A 27314-nucleotide genomic window follows, 5' to 3' on the forward strand; every position below is an offset into this window, starting at 1 on the left:
TCATACCTGCATGAACGAGCTTTTAAGCAAGACTTAAAATAAGACAACCGGGAGCTACAATAGAAAAAACATCTTTAATAAATCAAATCCAAATACAGCCTCTCCCGTGTACCTTCACAGTATGTTAAATAATCTATAATTATGCAACTTATATGCCAAAAAGGACTGGGAATGCCCAGAAGCAGCGTGTTTAGTGCAAGTCGGTGTCTCCGGCTGCGCTCATCTTTACGGCGGCGCCGCGGCTGCTCTCGCGTCCCCTCAGGCTGGCGTTAATGACGGGTTTCCCTTACCACGTTTCTATTCCTGACAAGGAAATCTTCTTCTCACACAAGCGGCCGACAAAGGCTCTCATATTTCCCAAACTCGTTTTAGGGGTCATCCTTTGTTCGAGCATCATTTGACTCTTTTACTGAAACCCGGCCAAAGTTCCGTCCGACAAAGTGAATCGCATCGACCTCCTCGAGGCGCGCGTTTGTGTAATCGGCAGGACGACGATATCCATCTTCCTCATCCGCAGTGGTGTGTCCGAGTACCTTTTTGAACACGAGGTTTTATTTTGAATATACAAATGAACCCCTCGTGAGGCCGATGTGTTAAACGTGAGCAAATATAGAAAGCATATGAGTGCCGTCGCACAGCACAGCATATTTTCGCTCGGATTTAACATTTCATAACAAGAAGTTAGGGGTATTTTCCATGTTTAGGGCTTAATTGCATGCTTTTGAACCGGTAATCTCAATGATGCCTGTGGCCTTACGGCCACTGGGCTATGTGTTTGGAAACAAAACCTATATAAAGTAAAATATGGAGACGGTATAGCTATCTTATGTATCCAAAAGAATGCTCAGTGTTCTCATCAAATGAGAGCGGCATGATTTTTTTTTTCCCTTAAATACAGGAAAGTGTACAAGTATGGTGATTAACGTGCAAAATCATAAATACGCACTTGTTTTCTTATACAATCCATTTGCATTATGTTTCTATATGAATTGTTTCTGTACCAAAATGTAAGTGCAACGCCTCCTTTTCCACTGTCCTGAAGGCAAGGCGGAGCCCGGTTTAAGACCGCGATATCCCAGGGGAGGCAACAGAATTCCTGTTACTGTTATATTGAGCACCTGGTAACGTTGAGCAATTTGTTCCCTAGGATTCATTTACAAGAGAAAATAAATAAACCTCACTTCCCTCTGGTTGCAAGACAAAAGACGCACTGGCTTCAGGAAACATTTTGGAAAACCATGACGGTCCACGACATCACTCGGTGATATCCCAGGTGGTTTAGTTAGACTTGGAGGACTAGAACATCAGGAAGTGCATGAAAGCCCATCCCTGGACGGAGGTCTTGGCTGTCACCTGAGAGTCCAGCAGATAAATGAGCGAGGTTATCCCACGTTGACTCCGAGACCCACTTGAAGTTTATCGCCACGGTGGTTCACAAAGGCACCCATGATCAGGGTTGCGGGGAGCGGCGTCAGACGTTTCTCCAACACACCTCCGATTATGCAGCGGCTGTTTATCATTCCTGGACACACGTGTGACATCGGGTTCATCAAAACAAGGTGATGCGGGAAACAGTTATACGGCAATGTTCAGAGTACCGTAATTTCTGGACTATTGAGCGCACCTGAATATAAGCCGCACTGTTAAAAATAACAAGTAAATATATGTGTCCATATATAGGCCGCACTTGTCTATAAGCTGCAGGGGTCCATGCTGTAACGTGAGATAATAATAATAGTAATAATAACCTTTATTTATACTTGTAAGACCACTGAGGTCTCCCTCATTTTCAGGGTCGACAAGTTTACAAGCAAAGCAGAGCACAGCACAACAATAAAATGAGATCAAAATAAAAAACAGGAGATAAACTAAAAACAGGTGCAAATGAGATTAAATTAAAGACAGTATGGAAGCAGTAGATAAAACTCGAAACAAGTAAGAATGAGATCAAATTAAAAACTACAAGTGGGGTAGATAAAGCTAAAAACGAGTACAATTGGCAGTACAAATTAAAAGTTATTTATACAGAATTTTTTTTTTATTAAAGTCGTCTTCTTCGGTGTCGGAATTGAAAGGCCTCAGAATTTTACAGTAATTTCATTGATCCGGTGTGACGAGGTTAAATGTTTTGGCGGCCTGAAGCGCGTTAGCCTAAAAAAAAAAAAATCCATATATTAGCCGCATCATCGTTTAAGCCGCAGTGTTCAAAACGTGTGCAAAAAGTAGCAGCTTATAGTGCGGAAATTACGGTAATTTTCCAACTTTATATACTTATACTTATTGATACTTTCATTGTTGCATTGCTGTCACCAAAAAATGTTCCCTAAGGGAATCAATAAAGTATATCTTACCCCGAAAGACCATGTTGGCCTCTGGTAGCTCCATTTGGTAGCCAAAAGAGGCTGTGGTCTCCTGTGTCCTGGTACTGGCTTCAAACTCCACCCCGACCTGGATCTGATGAACAAGCAGATTTGCAAAAAAACACAATCAAAAAGCGCTCCAAGCAGTCAGTGTGTTGGAACTGAGTTGCGGGGTTTCTTTTACCTGTTTATTAGCTCTGTGATAGTAGCTAGCATGGGCACCTCCCTTCCCTGCATTTAGGGTCGCTACCCAGTTTGGTCCTAAATAAGACAAAAAAAAAAAAAAAAAAAAGCGTGCGAAAAAGTTTTGGTTGATGGAAATAAAGGAAAATGAAATTCCTACTTGAATATTGTCCAGCCAGAGTGAGGATTCCTCCCTCTTCTGCTCTGCCTCTGTGGTAGACCAGCTCCCCTCCCAACACCAGGCCAGACGACACGCTCTGCAAGAAGTGTGCCACCAGGATAACTGGCCAGGAAAAAACACACAAATACACCCCAGAGATTACCGCTGCGGTAAGACACGCATGACGTGTTTACATCTGCAATCAGAGCGTAACAATGTGGAAAACTGCTCATCGGTATCAATATGTTTCACACTTTCTGCAAAGTTATGAAAAGTCGTCGTGATTAAAATAGATTAACTATAGATTAGAGTACATTAACTACTAGCATGTCTGATTAATTTGTTTTTTTTTTTTTTTTCGCTTTTACTTAAATGCTTGGTAAACGATTCCACATTCTTCAGCTCTTAGAGAACGAAATCTGACGTGAAATCAGCTGGGCAGACGTAGTGGATAAACGTCTCAAATTTTCAGCCTGTGATTTATAAAAATGAAACTCCATAAACATTACTAATTTCGGAAACTCATAACATATTTATCGTAGCAGAGAAAGACGTTCATGTCAATTTTCCAGTAATTTTTCAATGACTTTCAGGTCAATTCTCTGCTAATTTCCAGGTGTTGTTTTTTTCAGTTTTTAATTGATTTCACATTATTTTTTAACACTGATATGGATGTAATTTCTGCCAATTCCTGCTTGGTGCGTGACTAATCTGAAAATAAAGAAACTACATTCATGGACAGGCTTTAATTTGTCCATTTTTGTCTGAGTTTGAGCATAATGTGCTTCTGTCAGTTTGTCATAAATCATTGTGTGATCGTGACTATCATTATAATTTGATGCCAGTGATGATGTGTGATTTTTCCTGAATATGTAATCTTCAGATATTAATACACTAAGCTACATTTTATGCAAAAGCAATAACATGCAAATACAATTTCCAATTTATTTCTATAAATTACGGCGGATAAGTAGTTCTCTCACCTGACTCTCTGAGGATGTCTGGGTTTGCTATGGTTACCGCAGCAGTGAAGTCGTTCCCTCTGTACTCCGTTTCAAATTGCCAGGTTACAAACTGGGATTGCTGGGTCTGAAGCGCAGCGGGGAATCCGAGTGAATAAAACGTTTTCTCCTCCACAAAGCAGGGACAGATTGATGCAGGCCGACGGCGCGGATTCACCTGGAAGACTGTCCTGGCTCGAACGCGCTCGGTGAGATGCAGCAGAGCGTGAGCGTTCAAACTGCCCGAAGAATCCATCTCGCCAATCAGCGCCGGGGCGTCCTAGAAGAAGGATCAGGATGTAACCTGCGAGCTTAAAAAAAGAACCGCCCTCTCATTTCTAGTACCTTTTAACCATATCACATTTTTAACAATATCCTACTCAACCTTGTCCATGCCGTAATCTTCAGACTGCAGGTGTTCCACATGGAACCGATAGTATGAAGGACTGACTGCACTCAGGTGAAGAGTATGACTGACCTGGGGTGAATCACCACCGGAAAAAAGATCAGTTAAAGAACCGTTCTGTGTCACTTTGCATGGAGGTGTGTACGCGAACCGTCACCTTGAAGAAGCTGCTCAGGGTTTTATTGACAATCATCTTGACTCCTTCAATCTGTTGAGGAAACACATCTGGGGGGGTTGACAGCAAAAAAAAAAAACAGCAAAACAACAGATTTAGTGTTCGGTGGTCTCTTGTTGATTTTATTAGTTGTTTCTTTAGATGTTTGGCAGTTCTTCCTGACTTTTAGGTCACTTCTTTCTATCATTTGGTTAATTCATGAAGTATTTCTTTGAAAAACATTACAAAATAAACACTCATTAGCATGTACTGGAAAAAAAGCTGATGATTATGGCTAAAATAAACACTAATTCTCCTCCCAGCCCATGCATATCTGCTGAGACCCAGGGCTAAACGAACCCCACTTTGCAAACAGCTGGGGTTCTCTTCTAGCCTCTGGAAAATCACTACAACAGTCTGAATTGTCTGAATTGGGACAAACCTTTGCAGCTCCTGTGGAGAGAGTGAAAGCTCCCTGGGTTACGCAGGCGCCCATCTCTCCTTTCCCAGCGCGGTGGGCTGTCCCAGTGGGCAGGATGTGTGTTCCAGCGGCAAGGCGGCGGGTCCGTTGAGAAAGGCCAGCTCTGATGGCCCCGACCAGAAGACAAAGCCAGAACGCTGCCCATGTGGGCGCAACTATCCCTGCATGACAGAGACACAGGAAGGACAGGTGCAATTAATATCACAACTCTCGGAAACTTTCTTTCATGATTATCATATGTAATTAAAAATCCTGCTTAGGGATGGAAAAATTCAAAAAATATTGAAGCATAATCACTTTAGTTTATTTTTAACTTATTACAAGAGGAACTTATTTGTCTTTGGTCATTAACATTGTTTTGACTGCATTACAGATCAATAACTGTAATGGTTATTTAGATTACCATAACACAATGTAAGTCACCCAGGATTAAATTCATATCACTAACCTGATTTATAACAAGCACTTGAATTGTAATGGCTGTCAAGGTAGGTGTCCTGAAGGGCTGTGATTTTGTTTTGTTTTTTTTACAAATGTATTTATTTAAGTTGCAGGTGCAGCAATTCCGTTAGCTTGCGTGACCTTAGCAGCGACAGAAAAAAGACGTTTTCACGTTTATTTTATCTTTATTTTTGACCAAAAACGCCTACCTCTAATCGGAACACAGATCTTTATAAATCCGTGCAGAGATGATAGACACACATTGGGGAAAAAAATAAAAACAAAAGTGTCTTATATCATGAAGTGATGACAGACGAGGTGGACTGATGCTCGGATGAAACTAGGTCCCTCCTCCAGAAGTCTTGTGCAACCATGAAAATATCCCGGTGAAAACAGTACCGGAATTCCGTGGTTTGGAAAAAATACTATAATTAGTTCAAATAAGGATCTGATGGAAGTAAACTGCTACTTATTTACAAATATACCTAAATTGAATTAGAAATGTGGCTATTTTGGCGGATTGGGTTCAATATTTAGTGCACACAGGGAAAAGTTCCGCTTTTTTGTTTCCAGTCGGACTCATTTAAGTGCAACCCGATGTCAATGCGGGCTACAGGTGAGAATCCCGGTTTTATTTTTCCCCGTTGGCTCCACCGGCGACCGGGGAGAAGGTCAACAAACAGTCCATTTTCCAACGTATTCAAACACCTTACGACTCCCGGCGGTGCCTGCACTGGACTTTAAGTGTCGCGGCTGTTTTCGAAAGCGCGATTTTCATTTCGCCGGGGAAAAGATTGACGGGTGTCCCCGGGCGAGTATCCTCCCGCCGCAGGGACACGCAAGGACGGCTGCAAGTTCTTGTGAGTGCGTCTTTTTTTAATTTAATGTTAGACCGGTCATGTCTGTTTTAAGGTCCATTTTGTTGGTGGGAGAAGGAAACTTCTCTTTTTCAGCCGCTTTGAGCCGGTTTTATTCCACGTCGGGGACCATCATTACGGCCACCTGCCTGCAGCCGCAGGAGGAGGCGCTGCGGCAGGAGGGAGCAGCCGCCAACGTCCAGACCGTCAGGGACTCAGGTGCGGCTTTTCACCGACATTTATGCGAATAAAAACAACAACATGCATGCATCTGAACTTTTAAATGCAACTGTATTGTGTTGTTATAAAAGTTTTCTTTTGATATAAAAATATTTGAATAAGAAATGCCTTACAGAAAGGTCATTTAACAATGTGAATTGCATTTGTATAGACTTGCCTGAATGGTCCTTTCATTTTGATGTTTTGAATGTGTAAAACTTGAATGAAAAAAAAAACAGAATTTATTCTGTGCTGCGCTTTCAGGCGATAATAACTTCATTATTATTCAGAATTATGATACACAGACTTTCACAGTCCTGATCGGAATCAGAATCAAAATAGAACTCTATATAAAATAAAGAATAAAATAGCGAACAATAAAAGGGGACCAAAAAGAACAGTAATGATCAAAACAAAGAAATAAAAAAGATAAAGGTATGTTAAAATATATGTGACGTTTACGCATGTATTTACATTTTGTTGTACAGTAAAACATTTTGCACATACAGAGAATAAGATAAGGATCATTGTTTGCTATATATATATATATATATATATATATATACATATATATGTATATATTATTCTTTTCTTGCTAAATTAATTATTCAAGTTTATGGGAAAATGGTAGCAATAAATTCAAACTTTATTGTCTTTAACAATCAGTGTAACATTTTACTTACATCTGTAAGAAATCACCTGGATGTCAGCAAGGAAAGTTCTTGAATTTGGCAAGAAATTATGAGTTACAAAAAACGGTAAGAAAAGTGGGATGATTTTTCAGATGTGTTATATCATGTTACATTTTCCGAGATCATAAAAGAGACGTTGTTTGTGTTCTTATCCTAAAATATTTATGACTCGCCATGAACACGGAATGTAGAGCTCTCCGAGACAAATAAATGTGAAAATAATCCCCTTCTTATCATGCAGGAGGGAAACGCTCATCATTTGTATTGACTTTTCATTTCCAGGCAAATATATCTCTTCAAACACAGGTTTCAGATTTTTTTTTTTTTCATGTTTCCCAAACCGATTATTAATATTTTTGCGATCTCTCTCTGCTCCGCAGGAGGAACAGTGCTCTTTGAAGTGGATTGCACAAAGCTGGAAGAATGTGCGCCCCTCCAGGGACGGATATTTGACCGCGTGGTGTTTAACTTTCCGCACTGTGGGAGAAAGAGTGGCGTTAAAAAGAACAGGCAACTGCTTAAAAACTTCTTCCTCAGGTAAAGCTACACTGCACACAATACCGTCACTCACAAAGTTTTCTGATTTGCATCAAAAGCGATCAGAAGAGTTTAGAATCTGAAAATTTGTGCATGTTAAGCCACGCATACGTTCCAAGACGTAAAGATTTGGAAAAGACTTGTGGAAAAATTGTCATCTCCCACTTGCTAGAGTTCTTAGTCGCAGCCTCGTCTCACGCTGTGAATCTTACTCACTATTTAAAACTGGATTCTTTTTTCAGCATTTTTTTTTCCCCACCATGCAAATATTTCACCTGGTATTTGCAGAGCCGCTGCTATTTCACTCCATCGCTTTTCCTTCTCCGCTCGGTCTTGATATGTCAGAGAGATGACATGGTACAAGCCGGGCTGTTCTGCCCACAGCTCCGCCGTCCGCTCCATGCTGACCGGGACGTCCTTCGCCGTTCCCGTTCATCCGAAGCCCAAAGAAATACCGTGTCTGCCACCAATACCGCTTTGGTGATTGTTTGTCTACTAGGTTACCTTTTCCCCCATTTTGCTGGAGCTGATTGACGTTTGACATTGTCGTCGGAAAAGCCCGAGCTAAGATTACCTCCGCGACTCCAGGGAGACTCCATTAATTTCTCTCCGACTTTCAGTTTTTAGTACAAGGCCGTGAAAATGTTTTTGTGTAAGCCCAGCTTCAGTCAGATTCCATGTGTTATCAAAGGGGTAGTTGAAGTGTAACTATGATGAAAGTTATATTACTGTACATATAATATATATGTATGTATGTATATGTATGTAAATATATACTTGCATATATGTATATGTATACACATGTATGTAAGTGTATATATGTATATATACACATATATGTGGATATGTATATATACGTATATATGTATGTATGTATGTATGTATACATATATATAGATATATGTATATATATGTGTGTGTGTGTGTGTGTGTAGACCTAGAAAAAGCATATGACAGGGTGCCAAGAGAGGAGCTCTGGTATTGTATGAGGAAGTCTGGAGTGGCAGAGAAGTATGGGCAGTAGACTGGTGCAGAGTGGCAGTAGACTGGTGCAGGACATGTATGCTAGCTGTGAGACAGTAGTACGGTGTGCTGTAGGGGTAACAGAGAAGTTCAAGGTGGAGGTGGGACTCCATCAGGGATCAGCTCTGAGCCCCTTCTTGTTCCCAATGGTGATAGACAGGCTGACAGATGAGGTCAGACAGGAATCTCCATGGACCATGATGTTTGCGGATGACATTGTGCTCTGTAGCGAGAGCAGGGAACGGGTAGAGGAAAATCTAGAGAGGTGGAGGTATGCACTGGAAAGGAGAGGAATGAAAGTTAGTCGCAGCAAGACAGAATATATGTGTGTGAATGAGAGGAACTCGGGTGGAACGGTGAGGCTGCAGGGAGTGGAGATCAAGAAGCTGGAGGATTTCAGGAACTTGGGGTCAACAGTCCGGAGCAACGGAGAGTGTGGAAAAGAGGTGAAGAGATGGTCCAAGCAGGTTGGAATGGGTGGAGAAAAGTGTCAGGGGTACTATGTGATAGAAGACTTTCAGCCAGAATAAAAGGAAAGGGGTACAAGACAGTGGTGAGACCAGCGATGATGTTTGGACTAGAAACTGTTACATTGACCAAAAGACAGCAGGCAGAACTAGAGGTTGCAGAGATGAAGATGTTGAGGTTCTCTTTGGGAGTGACCAGGATGGATAGGATCAGGAATGAGTCTATCAGAGGAACAGCACATGTTAGATGTTTTGGAGAGAAGGTCAGAGAAGCCAGACTGAGATGGTTGGGTCATGTACAGAGGAGGGATAGAGAATATATTGGTAAACGGATGCTGGAATTGGAGCTGCCAGGCAAGAGGTCTCGAGGAAGACCAAAGAGAAGATTTATGGACGTAGTGAGAGAGGATATGAAGGTAGCTGGTGTGAGAGAGGAAGATTCAGAGAATAGGGTTAGATGGAGAAAGTTGACTCGCTGTGGCGACCCCTGACGGGAAAAGCCAAAAGAAGAAGAAGAAGATCAAATGATGTCATCTCATCTCATGCCAACGAAATCCTTGCACCGAGTTCAGTTTGGATGACAGAACCCGTAACTTTGCTTCGTCGCCAGTTGTGTTCATGTATTGGCCGAAGACGGGGAGGTCCATGTTTCGCTGTGCAACGGACAAGGCGGCACGCCGGCGGACCGGCCGAAGCGAGAGTGGCACAACAGCTGGCAGGTGGCTGCCATGGCAGCAGAGGCACATCTAATCCTCAGTGACGTCCAGCCTTTTGAAAGTGACAAACACCAGACTTACAAGTGCACCGGCTACAGGTAAGGCAGTAAGGTGAGTGTTGCGATGGACCAACGGAGTGTGCGTTCCGCGCGTGCGTTTATCAGGACGCGGTCCAAATATAGGTTTTGTCCTTTCGCAGGAGCCAGGATAAAGGCTTTCATGTGGAGAATGCTTTGCTCCACGTGTTTACTCGCAGCCTCCCCTATAGATGCACTCAAACGCTGAGGGTGGAGGAGTTTGTTAACGGGGAGGAAGTCCGCTACGACGTACCGGCCGAGCTCAGTGATTACATATCCAGGTGCTTTGCAGAGAAATCCACCAATGCAGGATATTTAACTGACGTCAAAATATGTTAAGTATCCGCTAACTGTGTTCTACCTTCTCTCTTATTAGGGGATTTTTATCTTCAGACTCTTGCCACCCTGTCAAACTCACACACGATCTACTTCTAGAAGCACTTGCGGAGAAGTGGTCCGTCTCCATGGAGACGGAAAACCTCCCCCTCCTCATCACGGCTAAACAGCTCAAGGCGAAGTGCCACGACACGGACCGGAAAGTTTGCTACTGGATCGACCCGCTCGAGAAGGAGCCCGACTGTGACGTCCCGACCCCGGCAGACAAAGGGAAACAACAGCCGACGCCGTCAGACTGTCAGAGACGCGCAGACGCACGGAAAACACCGTCGGCCGCATGCGGCGCCGCTCACAGCACGGAAAGAGTCCGAAGCAGAGGCGCCGAGGGCTCAAGGCCTGCGTGGCGTCCCGATGGAGAAACCGGTTATTTGTTGCGTCCGACGCTGCACCCCCAGTTAGAAGATCTCCTGGCCAAAAAAGGAGAACGGACCAACAAGGTTTACAGTAAGACAGATGGGCAAAATAAAAACTTCGGAGGAAATGAGAAGGATAAAGCTTGTTTCCTGTCGGGCATTAGCGGTCTGGTGTTCAGGAATGTTCCCATCCACCCTTGGGCTCAACCCGTATTTCACCAGCTTCTTCTCAGAGGGATTCTTCCGTCAGATTACGAGCCGGTTAAACTGCTTCAACAGAAATTGGAACCGCTGCTCGCTCCCCATGGGGTTTCCATGGCAACAGAGCAGGGAAGCCTGCTACTTACGGCACAGCCCGTGGGTTTAGTCGGTAAAGTGCTTGCGAGTGTCGAAAGTGACGATACAAGTGTCATCCTGCGCTTCAATTTGGATCTTCTCGCCGTGCTGCTGTTCTCGCTCCCTGACTGGCGCCTGTTGTGGTCACATGACCCGCGCCTCTTAAAGCAGTTCGCCAAAAAAACGCCGCCGGGAACGGCTTTTCGACCGTTCTCCCTTTTTCCCGAGCTCTTCAGCTTCGACATCAGCTTCTGGACAGGGCCAACGTGGGAGGAGAAGAAGTTCCACACCCTGGTGAGGGAGGCCAGCCGTGGGACGGTGGAGCAAGTAAAGCTCATCGACTCGTTCTCGCACCCGGACCTGAGCCAGATCAGTTACTGCTACAGACTCGTCTATCGTTCCCACGCTCATGCTCTGTCGCACACGCAGGCCCTGCACTTTCATAAACACTTGGAGTCCTTACTTTCATCCCGCTTGGAAGTTACCATCAGATAGCCTGCAAAATTTGGTATTTGCCCTCTAACGTTTACGTACATTTTTATTACCAGTGTGTTTGTAACTGTGAGCCTGTATTCATGCAAAACACATGTTATAACTGAAACCAAAAAGTGATTTAAATTTTTTTTTTTTTTTTTTTTAAAGGACCTTAGGAGACATATATAGTCAGCCTTTGAACCACAATGTAGTGTCTATTAGTGTTTACTTTAAATTATGTGTTTTAAAATGTTCTTAAATTCTATTCAGCCTTGTGCTTTTTCAACAATGCAATAACCTGTTATGAAACAGACAAGTGTTGGTTAAATGAATGTTACTGATGTCAAATCAACATAACAGTATGAAAAAGGGGAACGCATAAGTGTGCAGATTCTGCATTTTTAGGTAGTGCTTGGCAATATGAAAACAAATTTATATACACTGCCTCTTTTACCAATAATACATTTGTTGGCAAAGTCACACGTCAGATCAGTGTTAATCTTATGTTATCACAAATAGAGCAGCAAAACTGTGGATACAGGGGGACGGCTTTATGTTATTTGGCATATGGTAAATGGAGTGTTGTCATTTATTGAATCAAGAAGCCACTGCAAATAAAGAGAATCTTAATTAGAGATTTAATTAATCAGAGTTGACATTGAAGACTTACAGTTTGCATCATGTTTACACCCGGTCCACTGCCACGTCTCTTAATCCACAAGTTCGTGTTCAACCTCTGAATTGTTTACAAGCACTCAACTCATACTTCCAACAGGAGTTGGTGAACAGATACAACATATAGAGGCAAAATAAATCCCATCAATGATCATAAAAGAAAGTACAGTATACCCTTGTTTTTCGTGGGGGTTACAATCCAAAAAGAACCTATGATAGGCAAAATCTGTGAAGTAGAAACCTTTATTTTTTTTTTTTACAATAATTATACAATTAAATACTCTATTATACATTGAAAAGAAAGAACAAACCATTTTACAGGCTCAATATTCTTTTTTTTCACAAATAAAAGTACTTTAGAAACGTTTTTTTCAACAAATAACTTCTGTACTGTACTGTTAAATAATAATTTTAATTAGCACCGCCCACCACGACCCGAGTAATTGGATTAAACGGGAGAAAATTAAAAATGATTATGAAAAAAAATACAAAAAGTACAGTCGGACAAATAGTGACTCGGGTGTATTTCACTGCTCTTCAGACTGAGCCGCTGCATCCTGACTCTGCAGTGTTTTCTTCTTTTGAAACCCGCGGTGCGGGAGTGTGTGTTCGGGAGAAGAACATAGTGATAGGCAGTTGTTGTGGCTCTTTTTTCTTCTTTGCAAAAAGATCCTTATACACCGACATGCCACCATCGATTATGTTGGAGAACTGTAATGAACGGCTCGTCAAAGGGTCCCATTCTTGAGCTACTCGCTGAAGTTCAGTGGCCATTCTCACCATGGTTGCTAAGCGACCAAGGGTTAGTCCTTCCTCCTCATCTTTAGCCACACTTGTGTCCTCTTCTTCATCTTCTCTTTCATTATATCCCCCATCCTCATTGATCGCTGTGAACTTATTGTCCACGAAGGCTTCTGCTTCAGCGGTATTCGCAGAGGCCATCTCTCCGTGCAGAGAAACATTTTTAAGTCCAAAGCGTCTCTTAAAGTTTTCAAACCAGCCCTTGCTGGCATTAAACGCGCTTGGTACTGCGTGAACAGCTCTTGTTGATGGCCCGGCATCCTCCTCTTCCCTGTCATTGTCAGCAAAGTTTTGATACAGTATTCTCGCTTTTGTGCGGATAACGTTTGTATCCAACGTAATGTTTTTTTTCCTGCAGTCATTAATCCACAGAGCTAATGCAGACTCCATCCTTACCATGGTCTTGTTGCGGACAGTTGCAACCCTTTTTGCATCCTTATTAAAACTTATTGCTGCTGTCGTCCTTATGTTTTTTTCTTCCTTCTTTATGGAACGAACGGAAGATTCATTAATTCCGTAATGCCGACCTACAGCCGCATAGCTTTTACCTTCCCTTAACATGTCCAGAAGTTTAACTTTTTCTACGATAGATAGCATCTTCCGCTGCCTTTTGGGCCCTGCCGCAGGTGCTTTTGAGCGTTTTGTCAACATTATGGGTTTTAGAGAAACTCAAAATTGCAAGAGGATTTGCACGTACGTCATGTAAATTTGGCAAGCTGGTTTACGTACGTGTACGTATTAAACTGCAACGTTATTGACGCACAGGTGGAGAAGAAGCAGTGACTTTTTTAGCCAATCAGAATGCAGAACACAACGCAAGATGCGTTAGGGAAACCGTGACAAGTAAACCGCGTTATAGCGAGAGATCCTTGTATAAAAGTGCCGGGGTGATGAGGTTTAATATTGTAGCAGGTCAGGTTGCAGGTGACAAATAGAGTCCTGCATTTAAGGATAAGGACATCTACGGTTACGGTGCATCCACATTCTGCCTGTTTTAAAAACGCAGCATGGGTTAATGCATCACATATGCACTAAAATGTGTGCATACATGTGGCACTAACGCTCAAAAACATTTGACCTGCTGTGCGTTTTGCTATAAGAGGCTGCAAAGTTCTGAATGCCACAGCAAAGGATGCTGGGAAGGTTGTCCTGCAGACTCCCACAACACACACAACATATCATTCAAATGTATGTTCCAGGCGTGACGAAAGTGGGATGTTGCTTTTGACCGTCGGATTATTATTGACTGGCGGTCGTTTCCATGGTGACAGCCGTCAATAAACGGAGAGCATCGGGAACCCACGAAGCCGGACTCGGAGCGAAGAGCCACCGTCCGCAAACATGGCGGCCAAGGCGCTTCGGCAGCGAACTAGGCGAGGGAGCAGGCAAGATGGGAACAACGTCAACGCCTCCGCCGAGACCCGGCCGCCGAAAGACGAGAAAGGCGGCGACGACGGCAAAGTCACCGACCTCCGGCAAGAGTAAGTCGGACCTGTGTGGAGGTTAAGACCCGCCGCTCCGTCAGGTCCATCCGCGGGTCCGGGTAGAGAAGCAAGCTAGCTAGTTAGCCAGCTTGCTAGTTAGCTAGCTAGCAATATAACGACACGTAGATCAAGTTTTAATCATAACACCGCGTTTAGAGTCAACAGACAGCGTCTTCAAAACGTTAAAACGCGAGTCTTTTGCTTGTGTTCCCGCAGTGATGGAAAGAATACGGTTCTCCGCACCTTCATTAATTCATTCTTCCCCTGTGCCGGGTTTTGGATGCATGTCAACAGTTTACTTCCCCCGTGTGTTTTATCGCGACACTGCGAGCCGCCGTTACAGGCGCGGCGGAGTCAGTCCACCTTTTTTTTTTAAATGACGTGTCAAAATGAAGAGGTAACGTGTGGATGAATGCTGACTCTTTTCTGAGCTGACTAATCTTACTAATCTGATGCCAAGTGTGGTCAGGCAACCCCCCCCCCTTCCCCTCGACAGGACGATTTGTGTTTCTATAAACAGCAGCGAGAAATAGCCGGGATGCTCCGCGTCGCAAAACAAGCGCACCTTGGCCACATCTGGAACTGAGTTGCAGGAGATTAAGAAGTCTTATTATTGCAGTGCAAACATATAAGCACTTTATTATTCTTTGATTTTACGATGGCTCATACTTGCAGTCTGCATGTTATTGCGTTTTGGTTTCCGGGTTTACGTTTGCGGAATCCAGTTTATGGCACAAAAGCGTAAATAGTGTACGTGACAAGTGTACATAGAGCGCAACCTCTTCTGCAAATCGGATATTTGTCTCGATAACAAAGAAAAGCCACACCGAAATCGCAATATAATAATGCTTTAAACTTTGAATTAGAACACCATTACATTGCATTGAACAGATCAGGTGCTTGGGTAATATATTTGACAATAACTCATTTGTAAGAAAGTTTAATAACAATAAGGACCGCACAAGAATGCAAAAATCAAGAAGTTGATATGGGTATGCATTTAAAAGGAGGCAAGTAGTGATGAGCCGAAAGCAGCCCCCCCTCACTGTAAGCTCTTAATCTTCATAATTCCTGTGTTTTGAGCTCCTTTTTATCAACATACAATTTGATTTAATTATCAAATGATGTGTGTTTTATTTAATGCAGACTTTAACCATTTTTCTTAAATCAAATACATCAAATAACACATTGATGTTGTTCCCCAGGTCGGTAAGCCGTGGAGGGCAGGTTTGGGCGCCTGAAGGTGCAACTGCATTCAAATGTCTGCTCTCGGCACGTTTCTGCGCAGCTCTGCTCAGCAATATATCAGATTGTGACGAGACTTTCAATTACTGGGAGCCTGTGAGTAATAATCTCGGCAAAATGAACAACATGCAGAACCTTTCCTATGTATTGTAGACAGCTCTTCCTTACCAATCACCCTGTCATAATGGTTAATATTGGTAATAGTTTTGGTGACTGTTTTGACAGATGCACTACCTGCTTTATGGCACAGGGATGCAAACATGGGAATATTCTCCGTTGTACGCCATCAGGTCCTACGCTTACTTATGGCTACACGCTCTTCCAGCCTGTCTGCATGCCCACATCCTACAGACAAACAAGGTATCTATTATAATATCTCTTCTTTTAAAAGTTCGCTTTTGTTTTTGCATCATGAAGTAAGATGGCTGACCTGATACGATAAACATAAGATAAACACAAGTAGTCTTAACATCATACCCGTGTCTGAAGTCACTACAGGCTAATGTTATGACTCTGTTCCAGGTGTTGGTCTTCTACTTTGTGCGATGTGTCTTAGCATTCTCCTGCTGTGTCTGCGAACTCTATTTCTACAAGTGAGTTACCGGCCTCATAATTTACTAGTCTGCATCACAACTTGGATTTGGTAATGCTATATATGTTGACTGTGTGTGTGCGTGCGTGTGTGTCACAGGGCAGTCTGTAAGAAGTTTGGTTTGCATGTCGGCCGCCTGATGTTGGCTTTTCTTGTCCTGAGCACTGGAATGTTCTGCTCCTCTGCAGGTTTGTCTAATATTTATCGTCTCTCAGCTTTGGGCACATGCCTGTTTTAGAATATTGCTGGATGATATATCAACACGAACTGCGTTGTCATGTCCTAGACTTTATTGATACATTAGGAAATATGATGATTTGGTGATTTTTATAATGTTCGTAAATACCGAAGAGACGTGGGTGTGTTTAGTCAGTTACATTATCCCCATCAGCAGTTTTAAATCTGTTATTCTCTTATTTTGTTCTTTCCCTCAGCATTCTTGCCTTCCTCTTTCTGTATGTACACAACAATGGTTGCCATGACGGGGTGGTTTCAGGATTCAACGCCACTCGCCGTATTGGGCGTAGCTGCCGGAGCAATCGTTGGTTGGCCTTTCTCCGCTCTGATTGGGTACGGTCATAAGCTGTACTGTCTTTTTTTTGTAATTAATACTGTTATTAGCCCTGCTCATTAAAGTATATTTCTGTGATAATGGTATATCCTGTGCAGGGTTCCCATTTCTTTTGACCTTCTGGTGCTGAGGAGGCAGTGGAAAGGATTTGTCACTTGGGCCGCTCTCGCTCTGTTGCTGCTGCTGGTGAGAAGATTACCAAAAGGCACATCAACACTTGAAATAATTGATTTTTTTTTCAGCAGCAGTCTGTTTTTGGCTGATGTTTTTAGAGGTAACTTCAACTAATTGTCAAGTGATTTTGAAAACAGTCGAGGGAATTCGCCCTAGAAAATTTGCTGGGGAAAAAAAACAAAGCTCCAGCTCTATTTTCCCCTCTATTTGTACCATTTGCTAATGTCGTACATCTGTTTCAGGTACCTTTGGTGGCAGTGGACTCCTTCTTTTATGGCAAAATGGTCATTGCTCCTCTCAATATCCTGCTATATAATGTCTTCACCCCACATGGGCCTGATTTGTATGGTAATTAACACATTTTTATTGTATTATTTCACATTACGCTGCCATTAGAATTTGGCTGTAAAGTAGCACTGACCCCATTAACAGGGGAGCCAGTTGGGCTCCAATCACATTTAATGGTGGCGTTGGTCGCCTAGTCATTTAAAGTTTAATGAGGTATTAGTTCAGTGGATGGATCTTAAGGAAAACAATTTAACAATTTCAGGTTTCTGCATTGGACTCCAGAGGATTTGCCAGCATTTCATTACCATTATATCTGTTTTAAAGTCTTAGCTTGTGGTTTTTCATGACAGCAGTTATCATCCCTTCTTTATTGGTTGCTCTGAGAATATCAAAATAAGTGCATTATCTTTCCATTGACAGTTCAAGCTCGATATGTAATATCAAATTAGTGTCGTATTCTGTCTTCAGGTACCGAACCGTGGCACTTCTACTTCATGAACGGCGTCCTGAACTTCAATGTAGTGTTTGCTCTGGCTCTGTTTTCTCTGCCTCTGACCGCCCTCATGGAGACACTGTTGCACCGGTTCAATGGTGAGGCCTCCGTCTGTTTATTAGAGAACAGCTGTTTGGTTAGCCTACATACAGCTGTGTGTTTGTGATGTGCAGCGACACACTTTCTTGCTTCTCTGTTTTATATATCTGCGCAGGTATAAGCAAATAGTTCCAGTAAATGGGTTTGATTCCAGCATAATGGAATTAAAACACAATTTTCAAAATCATTTTTATCTCAAAATGTATCCATCATATTACTGATGCTTAAAGTTTTTCTCAATATTTATTCTCCTAATTATTGTTTTGTATTTTTATCACCTATTCATCTCTTGATGCAGTGACATGTAAAAAACCTTGCAAATGCTACTAGATCACTTATTTGACCTTAAATTTTTGTTTCTACTACCAAGAAATTACCTAAAATCACTTAAAATCAATGAACTATATACATGATCAGAAAGTGTATCACCACCACAGCATTCATGAAAGATGAAATAATCTACCTCCATATCACTTTGACACCACAAAATTCCTACAGATTCAATCAAATTGGGTCTCTCACTGAATGTATAGCATATTCATGTGTTTGTCCACACCTGTGTTTTCCGCAGTGCAGAACTTGGGCCGTCCATACTGGCTGACACTGTCTCCCATGTACCTGTGGATGTTGGTGTTCTTCACCAGACCTCACAAAGAAGAGAGATTTCTCTTCCCCATCTACCCTCTCATCTGCCTCAGCGGGGCAGTAGCTCTCTCCTCCCTTCAGGTGTCTGAATTGTTTTGTTTTGTTTTTTTCCTTACCTACCTTGTCCAAAACCTCTGCAAAGCTTTATCATTTGATTTCGTCTCATGCTGATCTTTTTCCTTTCCTGCAGAAATGCTACCACTTCCTTTTCCAGCGGTATCGGCTCGAGCACTACACCGTCTCCTCCAACTGGTTGGCTCTGAGTGCCGTTGTGGTCTTCACAGTGCTGTCACTGTCACGCTCAGTTGCCCTCTTCAGAGGTGTGTGTGTGTGTTAGTCTACACAGCACATCACTCCATAAGATCAGTCAGAATTCCGCAGTCAAAGAGCTGTATTGACTTATCGTTTCGTACACAAATTGTCTTAAGAGTTTAGAAACGCACACACTTATTTATAAACCGCATTTCTGCATTAAAGTTGCTAGTTGCCCTACCTTGTTGTGTCTGGATTTGCTCCACCGTGTCAGTCCTCCTTGCTGCCTCCTCTCTCTGTAGGTTACCACGCTCCTCTCGACCTGTACCCAGAATTTCAGCGCATCGCGAAGGATCCAACCCTGCACTCGGTACCCGAAGGCCGACCCGTCAGTGTGTGCGTGGGCAAGGAGTGGTACCGCTTCCCGAGCAGCTTCTTACTACCAAACAAGTCAGTGTGCCCGCTTTCCTGTGTTATGACACGAACGGTAACCTACCAGTTAGCGTTAATGTGTTCGTCCGAATGCGGTCTTCATCTTCAGACCGAGGTGTAAATGCGCATCCGAGATGAACGCCTCTTGCTGAAAGTTCGTTTTCTCCATCTCCAGCTGGCAGTTGCACTTCATTCAGTCAGAGTTCAGAGGGCAGCTGCCAAAGCATTACGCCGCCGCTCCTCTCGCCACGCAGCTCATACCAGCTAATATGAATGACCAGAACCTTGAGGAGCCAACCAGATACGTGAGTCAGTCAGACACATGCAACACTTGAATCCGTTGATCACGGATTAGAAGCACAAAATGTATTTGTCATGCAGGTGGATTTACGGCAATGCCACTATTTGGTGGACCTGGATACAGATGAAGAAACGCCACTTGAGCCCGGCTATGCAGCCAACAAAGAGGAGTGGAATGTCATCGCATATAAACCATTCCTCCAAGCATCACGGTAATTGACACATTCATCTGTCAGCCAATATCGGGTAACACCAATTAGCTTGCTTGCAGTATGGAAACGCCAATTTTACAAATCCTCGAGAGGCTATTTGTTTTGGACATTTGTTGTTATAATACTAATTACACCCACAAATGTGCAGTTTTTGCATTACACCAATGTCTGAAAGCCTTGTTTACTTATTTTTTGGCCACAAGATGACACTAATACATTCTCTAGTACAATTTATTGGAAAATTGCTTTCATGGGGGGAAAAAAAAAAAGCCCCTTTGGACTTCTGCCGAAGCAGATGTTGAAATATGTTTGAATAAATCACTCTGTAACACTAAGTAACACAAACATTTCAGGTTGCCAATTAACATAAAAACAGGGCTAAATAGAACTCGAATGATAGCTTATGACTAATTTCTACCACTGCTTCTTCCTCTCCAGGTCCTCTCCTTTTTTCCGAGCTTTCTACATCCCATTCATATCGGAACGTCACACCCTCTACAAACGCTACGTCATCTTGAAACCACGGCGGCAAAAGCAGTCTCGAAACCGGACGCACGGCTGATTTTCAAAATCTCCGGAGCAGCCCCAAACACAAAAACAGTAATCATTCATTTCCCCCCAAGTGTGTGTGTGTGCGTGCGTATGTGCAAATCAGGTTGTTGCATGTTTTTTGAATTACCTGTCTAAAAACAGTTAAGATATCAGGCCCTTTAAGTTGTGCGTGCTTGTGTGTGTGTGTGCGTGTGTGTGGTTTTAACTCAGTGTGAGCTCATCTCTGTCTCCATGAATGTACTCCAGCGGATTTACACTGCGAGCCCTGCACGGGGAATCTGTCCTTATTCAGTAATGTAAGAGTTGTCGTCGCATTCGCTGGTTTGTGAACGGTATCTACCACGTGCGGCTCCGTTGATTGAGAGTGATGGGAACGAACGAATGAATGAAAGAAAGAAAGTGGTGGAGGATGTGAAAACCAAACTTTGAATGTGAATAATGGACCATGGGAACCGGCCTCCTGATTTGAAATCAGACAGGAAATGATGTACCGCACTGCAATAAGATCTTTTTTGTAATTGCATTTATTTATTTCTGTAACAAACATACAAATCACTGTCACAGGAGACGTGTCAAGACATTGAATAAATAATACCAATGATGCTTTTATTTGTTCATTCTCTTCATCATCATGCCATCGCCTTTGTCAGAATGCAGTTGTTAAATTCTCGGAATGAGCTTTTTTTTTTCCCCCCAACTTGTGAGCATTCTGTTTTTCTGGCTTTAACTTAATAGAGAAGGGAAGGCTTTGAATCAAGTGTTGACTTGATAAATCACTATTTAAGGCGTTTTATGCCAAACAGGATTTCCTGGTGTCCCACAGACTCCCCAAGCAAATCTTGTCAAAATGGGTTCGAGGTAGCCTGGCTGAAATTTACTGAGGCTAAAGACAGATTTAGCAGCAGAACACATTTCTGATGCTACGGTAGTTATCTGAGCGAGCAAGGGCAGCATGACATGGCCATGCAAACATGCTGCTTTACACTATTTTTATATGTTTTTTTTTTTGTTTGTTTTTTTTTTAGACCAAGTAACACACAATCCAAGACATTGTCTCCCTTCTTGGGAAAAAAAAAAAAAAATGCGGTTAGTTTTGTCCGGATAATCGGATAGTTGTTTGTTGGCGCCTCCGTTGAGGAATAAATGGGAGGCAAATCTAATTGTGGTTCTTGTGGCACAAAACTTTAAGGTAACAGTTCACACCCAAAAGGGAAACCTTTTTGCATGTTGTTGAGCTGACTTTCCATTTGGTTGAGTTTCCGATTATTGGAGAATTTTTTTGTTTCAATTTTAGTCTAAAACAAATCCGCATGTTGTTTGTCTTGTGGAATTCAGTGCCATGTTTGTTTGTTTTTTAAGAATTGAACAGTCATATCACTGTTTCTGTCCCAAGCCGTCCTGGATATTCTTGAAAATGGAGAATCTAAATAGAGCAGCTATTCAAGTTAAGGAAGTGCGGAATATCAGCAAAAAAAAAAAAAAAAAAGGGCAATAGAGATTGCAAAATTGTGTCCCGCCTGTTAAATTACATAAAAATTCCCGCTTTATTATCAGACCTCACAGTTGGACAGTATTCAATATGTACCGATGTATCACCCTGCCTGCTAAAAGCTATTTCAGCTTCCTGCGTGCAGATGTGACCATTCTGTCAATCAACACAGACCAGAACGATCAATATCTTTCACTATTGATCCATTCTTGTTCATTGAAGTATCTCCTTCCCACATCGAGATTCAGGCCGTTTCTGTAGCTATCTAGATTGGCCATGTAGGATTTGCGGTTGGCGTACGTTCCCAAGGTGCTTTGGTAAGTGTCCTCCTTGCCGTTGGTGGTGTACATCTGATAGAGGTCCGCCTTCATCGTGTGACCCGCGGGCCTCGGTTTGGGGTCGTAGAGGTCGCTCACTCCTCGGACGCTGCCGTCGTGCAGCCCGTGGTCCTTGTACGTGCCGCTACCGAAGTGCTCGCTCTTTGTCGTACGACGACCGAGACTCCTGTCGTAGAACTCCCGTTGCCCGGAGCGACCCAGGCTGCCGTCGGTCCGCTCCCTCTTCCGGCCCAAGCTGGTGTCGTAGAAGTCTCGGGTGGCGTGACGCCCGAGGCTCAAGTCATTCAGGTCATAGTTGAGAAAGCTGCTCTCCGTGCTGGCGAGCGTCACGAAGCCGCTTTCGGTGTCGCGACCGCCGAGGTTGTCGTAATCGCCCGTGGGCGTGTCAGGGGAGGAGCACAAAAAGGAGGTGTTTTTAGTCTGCGGGCGTGTCGAGACCAGGTCGTCGTCCTTCTGGGAGCGAATGACGTTGTAGACGTCCGTCGGCGCCGGGCTGGGGCAGACGCCCGGGTCGGTCTGGCACACTTCTGACTTTTGCTCTTTCCTCCGTCTGACTCCGTCAAAGGAAGACAAACAAGCGGCACATTGAACACCGACGGTCGAAAAGCAGGAGCTGTCGCTTGCAGGAAGAGGCAGAAGTACCAAAATGCTATCGCGTTGGGATTTGGTGCTTGTATTTATATACACTGCTCAAAAAAATAAAGGGAACACTTAAAAAACACATCCTAGATCTAAATGAATGAAATATTCTTATGAAATACTTTGCTCTTTGCACAGTTGAATGTGCTGACAACAAAATCACACAAAAATGATCAATGGAAATCAATTGTATCAACCCATGGAGGTCTGGATTAGGAATCGCACTCAAAATTAAAGTGTAAAAACAAACTCCAGGCTGATCCAACTTTGATGTAATGTCCTTAAAACAAGTCAAAATAAATCTGTGTTGCTTCCTGAGTGGACACTATGATTTCACACAAGTGTGATTGACTTGGAGTTACATTGTGTTGTTCAAGTGTTCCCTTTATTTTTTTGGGCAGTATATGTCCACTATATATATGACAAAAGAAACCAGTAATAATACTAATTATATGAGCAAAGAAACTGAGTGAGAGTTAAACCAACTTGATTTTTGTCCCTTTTAGAGAAGACATTGTGTGACTATCGCTTGTTCGGCTGGTGTTGAGACCAGACGCTGGATTCTCACCGCCTCAGGAGCATTTTGAAGCAGCAGACCCCGGTCACGGTCAGGAACAGCAGTATCAAGGGGATCATCGGAATGAAAACATAAGCCAGGTTTACGTCTGAAACAACAACAAGACAAATAGAGGTGCGTGGAGAGATGGGTTTGAGTCGCAGAAGTGAAGTTAGTCAACCTGGACTCTTCGGGCCGTGGCCGCTTGGATCCCGCGGTACAGACGGAGGAATGACGTCTGGAACAAAAGCCATGCGTGACTTTTAGAAAGATTCAAACCTGATCCGTGTGAAATGTCCAAAAAAATCATACGGTTGACTACATACCTGGCTGTGTGGAGTTAGGAGAAGGAGGCGTTGGATTCTCTGGGGAGACAAAACAATTACTTGATCACTAAGCATTGACGTTTGCGTATGTGTGTGTGTGTGTGTGTGTGTGTGTGTGTGTGTTTACCTGCGGTGTATTTACAGATGAAGTTGTTTTTTGTTTCGCAATTGTCGTCGTTCCACTGGAACATGTAGAGCCCCCTGATCCCGGCGGGCGCCGACGGCTGGTGGTACATGACCACACACACCTCGTAGCCGCAAGATGGTTCATCCCAGTGCCAGTTCCTGCAAACAAGTGTGTGTGAAGCAGCAAAAATGTTGGGATACGTAGTTTAATGTGAGGCTTTTAATGATATTTGAACGAAGTCACACTTCTAAAATTGACCATCTGCTGATTTTTGGCCCTTTAATGGAAGCTCCCACCCACCTGAAGGTGGACTTGCTGCCATCCAGCCAGTAGTACTGCGACGAGCAGTCTGTGCTGCTCTCCCCGTCTCCATGGTTACGACGGAGCCCGATCCAGAAGTCTCCGTCGCTTGGGCGGAGCTCCGTGATGAGCTGCTCTATGACCTTTTGCTCGGACGGAGACTCCACGCTCAGCAGCTGGCCCCCGTCGCGTCGGCAGGCGAGCTCCGCCTCGGCGAAGTTCAGCCGCCGCCGGAATTCGGAAAAGTAGGCCAGTTTGTAACACGGACGGCCTTTTCCTGCCTTGCACACACGCTGACCTGTGCACAGACGGCACGCTCTGCTCATCATTCTGGGTTAAAATCAGACCGAGCAGAACCCTCGCATGCGTCGTTGATTGAAATTTCTTCTTCCGGATATTCGGATTTATTTATACCTTTTCCAGGTCATTTTCCTTCCATCCGGCAAGTTTTCTTTCAGATTTTTTTACTAAACTTTTTCTTCAATTTTCTTTTTTTTTTTCTTTTAAATATTCAGGTATATTTACGCAATTTCTTTTCCAGTTTCAGGTCATTTTTTTTTCCACTTTTTAGGTATTTTTCAGATTTAATTTAGCCACTAGTGAAATGATACTTCATCGTCTGATCAGCTGATACATTTTCCCCCTTTCGGTAGATCAGTCACTTGATGATGCATCAGAGAATAATCCGATCCAGACACAAACACACTCAGGTAGATCCAGGTGCCGCAGAACCAGGTATTAACAGGATGCTCTGCGCCCGCCTATCCCCAATTTCGAGCAGACACTCTTCACAGGACAAAAACAAGCTATTCGGAAATCCACCATAGCGTGTCGATTTTGAACAATGCATGATGAATTTATTCATTTATTTGCAGGGTTTTTTTTTGTCCTTCAGTTGTCTGGATGGATCCCCCATAGGGGGGTAACAGCAGCATAACAATAAAAAGATCAATAAATATGAATATAAATAGAAGAAACAAGTGACAAGAATCAAAATAGAACTCTATATAAAAATAAAGCAAATAATAAAAAGAACTGTAAAGATCAAAATAAATAAATAAAAATTAAGTTAAAGGTATGTAAAAATATATGTAACCTATATACATGGGTATTTACATGTACATGTATATGATTACATGTAGTAGTTTTTTGTATAAGTATTAATTTAATCTTTTTTTTTTCTTTTAATATTCAGGTATATTTATGCAATGTGTTTTCCAGTTTGAGGTCATTTTTTTCCCCTTTTTGGTTATTTTTCAGATTTAATTTAGCCACTAGTGAACTGATACTTCATCGTCTGATCAGCTGATACATTTTCCCCCTTTCGGTAGATCAGTCACTTGATGATGCATCAGAGAATAATCCGATCCAGACACAAACACACTCAGGTAGATCCAGATGCTGCAGAGACGGGTATTAACAGGATGCTCTGCGCCCATCTATCCCCGATTTCGAAAAAACACTCCTCACAGGACAAAATATTCGATAACAAGGGTAGAATATGTCGAAACGGACTGCGATCCTTACCTCTGGCTTCAAATATATCCGCTTCAGAAGCCCGTCGTCCAGCGCGGGAGGTCAATCACGCAGGTCACGACCAAAAAAAAAAAACAGGTGAATCAGTTGTTTGGGGTTCACCTTGAATGCATTTTTTGCTCCACGGCAGAGCAATGTAAACGCAATATTCAGAAAAACATCTATTCTATGTCGATTAAAATGTGCTTAACAATATGAAACGTGGCAAACAAAGACGTTTCCGCGTCCTGCATGCGAGCAGCTCTTTTACGAAATCACAAAAAAACACTTGAATCTTGGAGAAAATAAGCGGTCCGGTAACACAGTTGGGTTTCCATTACCTGTGATGAGACTGGCGGCTCCTGAAGAATCCAGACAGAATAGCAGGACGGGACAGAGGATCACGAGAAGGTCCATGTTTGCCGGGCGTCGTTCGATCACCGCCGCCTCCTGGAACTAATCTCGGTCATCCCGCTGTCGGGTCGTCCTGGAGTTTTACCTCAAATGAGGGCGCCGGGGAGCTCGAAGAAACCGCTGGAGGGTGTAAAGAACAGTCCCGCTCCTTCCGTTCCCGGCGGAGATGTGAGACGGAGGAGGGGCCGGGAAGGACCGGCCGTAATCTGTTAAGAGCCGACTTAATGATCGGGAGAAGAGGCGGCATCGATCGTGAGACATCTAATCACGCGAGTGCTTCTCATCGTAAACGCTGACAAGAGGCAGATTTCACTCCTTTCTTTATCGCCCCCCCAGCTCAGGGTATTATCATTACGAAACTTACACGAAAACGATCCCCTCTAACTTGATCAGGGCTTTTAGAAATATCCATCTTGGATATGCAGTGTTATTGCCGGATTGTGTTTCTGGACAAGACACAGTTTACACCAACTTCACGGCATTGATGTTCAAACTATATTTGGTATTGAATCTTAAATATGAAATATTCGGGGTGAAATTTACCCCCGGACATGCAGACTGAAGCCGGGCCATGTGGTGGGCGTCTGCTAAAGGTGCAGACACACAGTAATTGAGTTTCTCTCCAACATAATAAGGAGAAAATAAATCCGATAGAGTATTGCTGGTCATACCTAACTTTTAAACAATATTACACTTAAATTCATTAAAAAAAATGTTTGTTTTCTGGTCCCTGGGTTATTTCTTTTGGATTTAAAGAACACCAGGAATTTATCAAATTTACAGGGGGACCCTTGTCTGTGAAAAGAAAACAGTGAATGTAGTTAAAACGGGGAATACAAGCTATTCGGAAATCCACCATAACGTGTCCATTTTGAACAATACATGATGAATTTATTCATCTATTTGCAGATTTTTTTATTTGTCCTTCAGTCGCCTGGGAAGGAAATTTAAAAGTCCGAAATTATATAACTGCACGAATGCATTTGATATTAATGTGTATTACGAATGAAGGACAGTAAGGAGGATAAGATAAGATAAGATAAGATAAGATAAGATAAGATAAGATAAGATAAAATAAGATAAGATAAGATAAGATAAGACTTTGAAGATCCCCCACAGCAGCACAACAATAAAAAGATCAATAAATATGAATATAAATAGAAGAAACAAGTGACGAGAATCAAAATAGAACTCATATAGAAATAGAGCAAATGATAAAAATAAAATAAAAAGAACAGTAAAGATCAAAATAAATAAATAAAATAAAGTTAAAGGTATGTAAAAATATATGCAACCTATATACATGGGTATTTACATGTGCATGTATATGATTATATGTAGTTGTTTTGTGTATGAGTATAAATATAAAAAACATAAGTATAAATAAAATAAAATAAAATAAAATAAAATAAAATAAAATAACGTAAAATAAAATAGATAATGAAATTAGGACATGTTGTGT

At 42.7% G+C, this 27314-nt stretch overlaps 4 protein-coding genes and 1 long non-coding RNA gene across 7 annotated transcripts; 2 read left to right on the plus strand and 3 right to left on the minus strand.

Moving 5' to 3' along the window:
• Positions 1–55: 55 nt before the first annotated feature.
• On the minus strand, positions 56–5535 carry LOC147216646 (mitochondrial import receptor subunit TOM40B). 2 transcript variants are annotated; one of them, XM_086177469.1, is made up of 10 exons: positions 5396–5535; positions 4707–4906; positions 4268–4335; positions 4090–4182; positions 3883–3984; positions 3687–3792; positions 2704–2826; positions 2545–2621; positions 2352–2454; positions 56–1522 (listed from the first exon to the last, which is right to left on the minus strand). In XM_086177469.1, exons 2-10 carry the CDS (start codon positions 4888–4890, stop codon positions 1383–1385), a joined length of 996 nt encoding a protein of 331 aa, XP_086033595.1. In that variant the 5' UTR covers positions 4891–4906; positions 5396–5535; the 3' UTR covers positions 56–1382. The 2 variants fall into 2 exon arrangements, with proteins under 2 accessions (XP_086033595.1, XP_086033596.1); XM_086177470.1 differs by having other exon boundaries at positions 5194–5531.
• A 281-nt stretch (positions 5536–5816) lies between these two features.
• Positions 5817–11973, plus strand: fdxacb1 (ferredoxin-fold anticodon binding domain containing 1). Its single transcript, XM_086177463.1, has 5 exons — positions 5817–6262; positions 7335–7491; positions 9592–9795; positions 9897–10055; positions 10151–11973. Exons 1-5 carry the CDS (start codon positions 6085–6087, stop codon positions 11352–11354), a joined length of 1902 nt encoding a protein of 633 aa, XP_086033589.1. The 5' UTR covers positions 5817–6084; the 3' UTR covers positions 11355–11973.
• Positions 11974–12250: 277 nt separating this feature from the next.
• Positions 12251–14586, minus strand: LOC147216648 (uncharacterized). Its single transcript, XR_015109092.1, has 2 exons — positions 14280–14586; positions 12251–14178 (listed from the first exon to the last, which is right to left on the minus strand). It is a non-coding gene; the product is annotated as an uncharacterized LOC147216648 (long non-coding RNA).
• alg9 (ALG9 alpha-1,2-mannosyltransferase) lies at positions 14096–20749 on the plus strand. 2 transcript variants are annotated; one of them, XM_086177464.1, is made up of 15 exons: positions 14096–14290; positions 15499–15634; positions 15764–15898; positions 16061–16131; positions 16230–16318; positions 16565–16700; positions 16800–16887; positions 17118–17223; positions 17632–17754; positions 18327–18481; positions 18591–18720; positions 18955–19102; positions 19260–19389; positions 19466–19596; positions 20035–20749. In XM_086177464.1, exons 1-15 carry the CDS (start codon positions 14151–14153, stop codon positions 20156–20158), a joined length of 1842 nt encoding a protein of 613 aa, XP_086033590.1. In that variant the 5' UTR covers positions 14096–14150; the 3' UTR covers positions 20159–20749. The 2 variants fall into 2 exon arrangements, with proteins under 2 accessions (XP_086033590.1, XP_086033591.1); XM_086177465.1 differs by lacking the exon at positions 14096–14290 and having other exon boundaries at positions 15789–15898.
• On the minus strand, positions 20654–26118 carry layna (layilin a). Its single transcript, XM_086177466.1, has 8 exons — positions 25780–26118; positions 25451–25471; positions 23924–24221; positions 23624–23781; positions 23497–23535; positions 23352–23408; positions 23183–23279; positions 20654–22525 (listed from the first exon to the last, which is right to left on the minus strand). The coding sequence occupies exons 1-8, from the start codon at positions 25853–25855 to the stop codon at positions 21820–21822; spliced, it is 1452 nt and encodes a 483-aa protein (XP_086033592.1). The 5' UTR covers positions 25856–26118; the 3' UTR covers positions 20654–21819.
• Positions 26119–27314: the final 1196 nt, after the last annotated feature.

The sequence above is a fragment of the Fistularia commersonii genome, chromosome 29 (genome assembly GCF_037954325.1).
Source record: "Fistularia commersonii isolate RoL2024-O1a breed Wild chromosome 29, RoL_Fcom_v1.0, whole genome shotgun sequence".
Classification (NCBI taxonomy): domain Eukaryota; kingdom Metazoa; phylum Chordata; class Actinopteri; order Syngnathiformes; family Fistulariidae; genus Fistularia; species Fistularia commersonii.